At 44.2% G+C, this 7,006-nt stretch overlaps 1 protein-coding gene across 1 annotated transcript in view; it reads right to left on the bottom strand.

Annotated features, from left to right (window-relative positions):
• The window catches only part of TMEM163 (transmembrane protein 163), a 370,074-nt gene that overhangs the window by 48,846 nt on the left and 314,222 nt on the right, over positions 1-7,006 (bottom strand). The window contains exon 8 of the mRNA XM_023527515.1: positions 464-560. Within this exon, the coding sequence (XP_023383283.1) occupies positions 464-560 (97 nt within the window). The remainder of the gene's footprint in view (positions 1-463; positions 561-7,006) is intronic.

Here is a 7,006-nt window from a genome sequence, read left to right as displayed (position 1 = left end):
AAATTGTGTCCTCCAGTTTCTGCATCAAAATGTCAGTTGTGTCAGAAAATCTGATGTAAACAGATTTACATACAGAATTAAAGTGCAAAGGTAAAATATAATTATTACGACAGTCACTGAATGGACACAAAACAACAAATGCCAACAACACAGATTGGATCACTCTGCTATATAAAAATCAGCCCATTTCTCTTTACATAAAAAATATCGTGCCTTAAGAATAGCCAAAATCTAAGGAGAGGAACACAACCCAGTACAGGCTCAATTATTTGCAGTCTTTTCATCTTGCCTAGTGCTTCTCTCTGCTAAAGTTGTTCGTATTCTGTACTGAGTTCTTCAGGACTCCTAAAATGCTATATATTCTCTCTCCACTCATTTGACTTCCCCCAGTAAACCTGTGGAGAGAGGTAACAGGAAGCTGGTACCTTCAGGAAAGACCATTAAGGAAGAAGAAGGACCTTACCACTTCTGGGAGCAGCTTAGTTGAGAGGTCATGGATAGCTTTGACCACTATACATATGGATGAGAGAAGGAATATCACCCCCAAGATGACACAGGCTCTGCAAAGAAACAGAACATTGAGAAACTTAACTGGGAGAACTCCGCTCTGCTGGTTTACACAATGACAGTGGCAAAGACACAACCTGAGACATTGAGACCCAACCATAATTTGCCACACTCCCAACGTGACCACCCACAGTCTCAGAATTGATACTGTATCATCTCTAGAAGAATACAGGTCAGAATTTTATCACCAAAATCAACACCAGGGGAAAGGGGCTCACCATCCTACATAATCTCACAGCTTCTCATGAGTGCTGGCATGGAAGGGTCTCTAAGGCTGTGAAATACATACCCCCATCCTCATAACATGATATTTCACTCCTCCCTCAGCTGGACAGTACAGTTTAATTGCAAAGAGAGGAGGCTCTAGCATAATGCACCCCTATCATTTAAAGGTTGTTTATCTTGGATAAGCTACTTAACTTCTTTCAGTCTCTATTTTCTCACCTGTCAAATGGGAATAATATTTCTACCTGACAATGAAAGAGATAATGCACAGAGTAACCCATGAATGTTGGCTTAAACAAAGGAAAAGAAAAGTCCATCCTGGATGTCTCTTTCTGGTGAGAAGACACCTTTGGATTTCCCCAAAGATAAAAAGGAGGAATACTTTGGTAATGACAGAAGACAGCAAGCATATTTATGGCAAGATGGAGCAATTCTTGAAAAAGAAATGAAGGGAGATAAGTTAAGGTCAACCAAGACACCCAGCAAAGGAAAGGGCTGGAGAAAATGAGGGATGAGGCCAAGGGTGAAGCCAAGGGTACACAGCCAGGGGTGTGACGTAAAAGAAAGTCTATGGTACTTGGGATGTAAGGGCTGTCTCTGCAATCCAGACACAACAACTCACAGGAGAAAGAAAGATGGAAAATGAAAGTCAACATGAGAAAATGACTAGTACTACAAGGGTCAAAATACCAAATGAAAATGAAGAGAGAAAGAACAGACATCCAAAACACAACAAGGACTACAGTTAGCTCTAGATCACTCCTGTCTCAACCTAATGCCTCCAGCATCCGGTACCCTCCTCGGGCCTCTTCTCCCACTTTCAAATAAAATCGTTTTTCATTATCCATCTTGGATTTCCTTCTCTGGACTAAAAGAATGGCCCTAAGTAACATTAAAGTGGCACCTACTTAGAATGCTAACAAACCTGTGGCTAGACGTGTTCCCCTAAACCTAGAAGTCAGAAATCGGCAGGTGAACCAGCTGCTGGGAGCCCACTCGGTAGAGTTCTAAGCCACACTCTAGTTGTAGGTTTTACACAGACAGAAAGAAAGCATCATTGCCTGCTGGGGTGAAATATGAAAGAACAGAGATGTAGGAAGTCATGAATGGGCTGGGGGTCTTGGTTCAGATTTGAGCAACAGAAAAACCTAGCCCTATAAACTAAATAGTGATCCGCCCTGGGTGCCACATATCCTTGTAACCAGCCGGGGTAGGAGGGAACATACACTCAAGGGGGAGAAAAAATAATGCAGGCATAAAGTACACACTGACACAGCGGCAGGAATGAAGGACGCTAATGTGATGCATTGGGCTTGGGACTGCTCAGCACAGTCCTAGCAGGACGATCAGAGTGAAGGGGGCTATAGCTGAGAGAGGAGTCATACAGGAATGAGGTGTGCCTACAGGAGGCCCTTTAGTGACCAGATCTTGGGGCAAGACTAGGCTCTCCCAGGGCGTGATGGATCAATGCTCCCAAAGCAACCAGCCTCTGAGTCCCAGCCATGCCCACGGTTAAGATGGCTATGGGCCAGCCGTGTCCAACATCTGAAGTGGCCATTTCCACCTGTGAGCAAATGGGACTGCCACAGGTCACATTTTAGGAAAAGAACAAAAGTCAGGATAAACCTCCAAGATAAGATTTGTGATGTGGTTTTTTTCCTCCATTCAAAAAACTCCTGACTAGCAGAGGCTCTCTCTTTCATTCACCCTTTCACATAAATTCAACCACCAACTCAGTGCTTCTCAACCCCGATGGCACATTGCACTCACCAGATTTTTTAAACAGCTGCCCAGAGACTGCTCCAGTTCAGTTTCATCAGAAACACTGGGGGTGAACCCTGGCATCTGTATTTGTTTAAAAGCTCCCCAGGCAAGTCCCCACGTGCGCGAGGGCCGAGGGTACCTGTCTAGAGCCAGGTGTGGCCTTGCCCTTAGGGAGCTTCCGCTATAGGCTAAAAAGCCACAACTCTCTGGATGGAAGGCAAGGAGGGAACGGTCATCCCAGCTGATGAGGAAGCAAAGGCGTCTAATGGTCCCTAGGAGATTTGTAGTGTATCTGCGTACACAGCAGCTTTCTCCTGAGACGAGCAGTGCAGCCACCACTTGGGTGCTAGACCTTCTACAGACCATTTTTCACAACATCCTCAAGAAGACTCCATCTCTACACTCCTCGGGGGGATAAGAAACAAACATCTGAGCTTCTTCCTGACAGGGAACGGTAGGACTGCAGGAATCTCTCTTTCTCCAGATCACCACAGGCATACATCTATAGTGCACGAAAAGCAGATTTGGGTTTTGTTAACAATACTTAAGGAGACAAGTATTAAGAATACAATGGTCTCCTTACATAATATCTTGCTTATGTATCTTTAATTAAAACTATACCACAAATCCTTAAAGGGCAAGAACAGTACTTTTATATCTCAGTGTCTACCACAGCACGTAGCAGGTGCTCCATATGCATCTGTAGAGTGTACATAAACATTAACTAATTAACCCCCAGCTCATTTGTACGTTTCTATTACCAACGGGGATAGGAGGAGGAAAGACACTCCTGATACTTCAGCCAAAATGCCTGTGGAATAGCCCACATCGTAAAACAACTTTGAAGTGTAATGAAAATCAAAAGAAATTGATGATCTGGTTAGTTGCAATTGAATTTTACAGAACTGCCATCACATTTTCTTCACAAATATACCGATAAATATACCCAAAAAATGTTTTAAAAACCTATTTGCAACCTCTTTTAAATGTGTTTCGAATTCAAAAACCACAGTCACCCTTCCTTCCCCACTGCTGGGAGCCTGTGTGTCAGAGCAGCTTCCACAACCTAAGCAGCTATTATCAGCAGAGGGTGTGATGCTATTTTTTTCAACATTTTATTAATAATATATTGTGTTTACACAGCAGCTTTTTCCTCAGGCACTTCGAGTTCTGCACATCAGCTCATAAATGCCCTGGAGGCCACTCCCTAGACCTGGGTTTTTGTTTTCCTGCTATTTTATGGGTTGGGAATGAGAGAAGTATGTTTCATCAACACAAGGAATCAAAATGGGGGAGTCAAGGACTAAGAAGATTGCCCAAGGTCACACAAGGAGTCTGAAGTCCGCCCAGAAACAGAACCCAGGTCCTCTAACTCCCTCCCAGTGGCAAGTCCCAGTAAACCACGTGAGTCTAGAAGGCTCTGGACATCCACATCACAACCTCATGCCACCACCGCCTGGGGACTGTGGCGGTCACCAGGATGAAGCTGAGATTTGGGTCAGGAGACAACACAGCTGCTTCTGAATCTGCAAGTGCGTGCTGCTTCCTGGGGGAAGGGGGAGCAGCAAAGGTAACTGCTCCATCAGCACACTGTGGCCTTCACCTAGAGAGGCCGGTCTGGCAAGTAAAAAGGGCAGTGTGCCCACAGACCTGACAGCACTGAGAAGCCCAGTCACCAGAATGAACGCAGACGACTCCTCCCTCCTGCCCAAACCCCAGAGAGGGAGTCAGAAAGAGACAAATAAACTACCAGCCCCTTCAATATAAGGGGCTGGTAGTTTATTTGCCGAATTTAAATTCCCACAAGACCAGTGGTCATCAAAGCGTGGTCCACAGATCAGCAGCATCAGCATCACCTGGGAACTCGTTAAAACAGCAAACTCTGGAGTCCAGCCCCAGACCAACTGAATCGGACACTCTGGGAGGTGCCCAGCAATCTGTGTTTTACCGTTTTAATAAGCCTTATGGGTGATTCTGATGTATGCTCAAACTTGAGTCTGTACTAGTCTTGCCACAGACGTTTAATTTCTGAAAGAAAACTGGTTAAAGCCACCAGCACCTTCTTTTCTGTTCTGCTATAGACTATAAATTGCCAATTGTGTATAAGCATTATAAATCTATGAATAGCCTTGCAGGCAAGCATTCATTTTCACCTCTAAAATTACAGGGGCAAAATCTCCGACAGGTACTCTCACGTCCAAAATGATACGAGGCTGAAAGTTGTTGGTTTAAAGGCCTGTGGTTCACATTAATAAAGCCTGAGTTTTATTATTCCAATTCTAACTTATTTGCCGAAGAGAAGCTTCTTCTAATCATCCCCTAATTTATAAAAGATCTAAAGCACAGTAGTAGCCCTGCCAATTAACCAATTCAGTCTACAGCTTGAAGTGTAAATGTTTTATCATCTTTCACCCTAGTCTCCAAAGCACTTGTAATCCAGAACATTGTTCAGTTGCGAAATAGTACACACAGCACTTATGGGTGCACGATTTCTAATGCTGTTTTAGTCTAGCTAGCTCCTATTTCGCTCCATGTATTCTGCCATTTTAAATAAAACGACAAACAAAATCAGTTTGGAGACAGGGTAAAAAGGAAGGAGAAACTGAGCAAAAAATGTTTACGAGCCATTTCTCATTTTCTGTAATGGCTATGCCAAATAGTCACCTTTGTTTTTTAAGACTCTCAGCCTTCCTCACTCCATTACTACCAACACACTCCCCTCCTACTGCAGGAGTTCCCTCCTCTCCTCTTTCTGTTCTTACTCATCTTAGCTCCTTCCTTTGACTTTCCTAGGCTCTAGACCCCACCTCTCTTCTCTACCCCATCTACGTGCTAAGCTGTGAACAGGTTGTAGCAGGGGGAGAGTAGCTTGGACCAGGGATGGTCACTCAGGACAGAACTCACTGGGCAAGTGGCCCATACCCTTCCCATGGGAAGATCGTCCATCTCCTCAACATGTAACCATTTAAATCCTCTCCTCATTCAACAAACGGCCTTTTACTTACATCCGTAATAATATGCAAGGTGACTAAATCCACCCAAGTGAAATCTCATTTAGATAGGGATTATTTCTTGGCTTCCACTTGAGGAACAAAAGTCAACATAGGAGACATTAAAGAATCATATTTTAGAGCAGTACAGTACAATAGAATTTTCTGTGATAATAGAAGTGCTCTACTCTGCACTCTCCAACACAGTAGCCACTAGCCACATGCAGCTGCTGAGCACTTCCAGTGTGGCTAGTGTAACTGAAAAAATGAAATTTTAATTACCTGTAATTAATTAAAATTCGAATGGTCATGTGTGGTTATCACATCAGACAGTGCCGCCCTAAATGTTGGGTTGAAAACAGACTCACCAAAGTGTGTGGGGAAGGAGGGGCCAGGGAAAGAGAGAAAGTGGGTGGGGAGAACCAGAGAGAAGGGGTGGCGGGAGGATGGATGGGAGGGAGGGAGGGAGGGAGAGAGGGAGAGAGGGAGAGAGAGACAGAGAGACAGACAGACCCAGAAGCTACTCATCAAGATCAGGTAATTTGTATGGGCCAGCGGGGTCTGCCCTAGGAAACCCTGCACAGAGTCTCATGCTTTGGGTACCTTCCATCAATCAGTGCATCGTTTCTCTCCCTCCAGTAAACTCCCCCCAATTTCCCAGGGTTACATGGCGAGTCTCACTCCTGTTCTCACAGGAGATCAAACAATCCCAGCCACAGCTACTGCTCCACCAGTGGTAACTGTATTTTAAAAGGGGATTTGAACTTCATTCACTCACATTTTAAGGTCTACATGCCAAGCCCTGAGGCTAAGGCAAATAACTTATTCTCAATCTTGTGAGAGCGCAAGTCTAGGATAGAAAATCATACAGGACAGTCCTTATTTATGAACGTGAAAACAGACAATGGACAAGGAACAAAATGAAAGGGTCAGAGTGATGAAATGCAACCTGGGGACAGGGTTGGAAGAAAGGATGGCTCTGCAGTGTGACTTTTAAACTGGATCTGGAAGAATAGGCAGGAATTATCAAGCAGAGAAACTAGAAGGCTTTGAAGGGCACCCCTTTGAAGGGCAGAGGGAGCTTTATGAGCAAAAGTGTGAAGACACAGCACTGTGGGGTAGAAATTCAAAGTGGAGATGCTGTTCTTGAAATAGCTGGCCTGAGGGGATCAGCAACGCAAGTGCCACATGGAGAAGGGCCCTGTGTCCAGCAAGTCCCCTTGAGATGACAGGCTCAACACCCATGATACACACAGATGGTATGCGAACCAACCAATGTGTGAAATTTAATAGTTATGTTTTTTAACATGTACATTAGGGAAAAAAACGTGATTTTCACTCCATGCCTGCAAGGGTATTATTGCATAGATAAAAAAGTATAATCATATTTAAATACATATTAAGTAAATAACAGCACAGATGCCACACTGATATGGCAAAAATCAAGTTGGAACACCCAC

Source organism: Pteropus vampyrus, unplaced genomic scaffold, assembly GCF_000151845.1.
Source record: "Pteropus vampyrus isolate Shadow unplaced genomic scaffold, Pvam_2.0 Scaffold17, whole genome shotgun sequence".
Taxonomy (NCBI): Eukaryota; Metazoa; Chordata; class Mammalia; order Chiroptera; family Pteropodidae; genus Pteropus; species Pteropus vampyrus.
The sequence above is the reverse complement of the archived record's forward strand: the minus strand, read 5'-3'. Positions and strand labels throughout refer to the sequence as shown.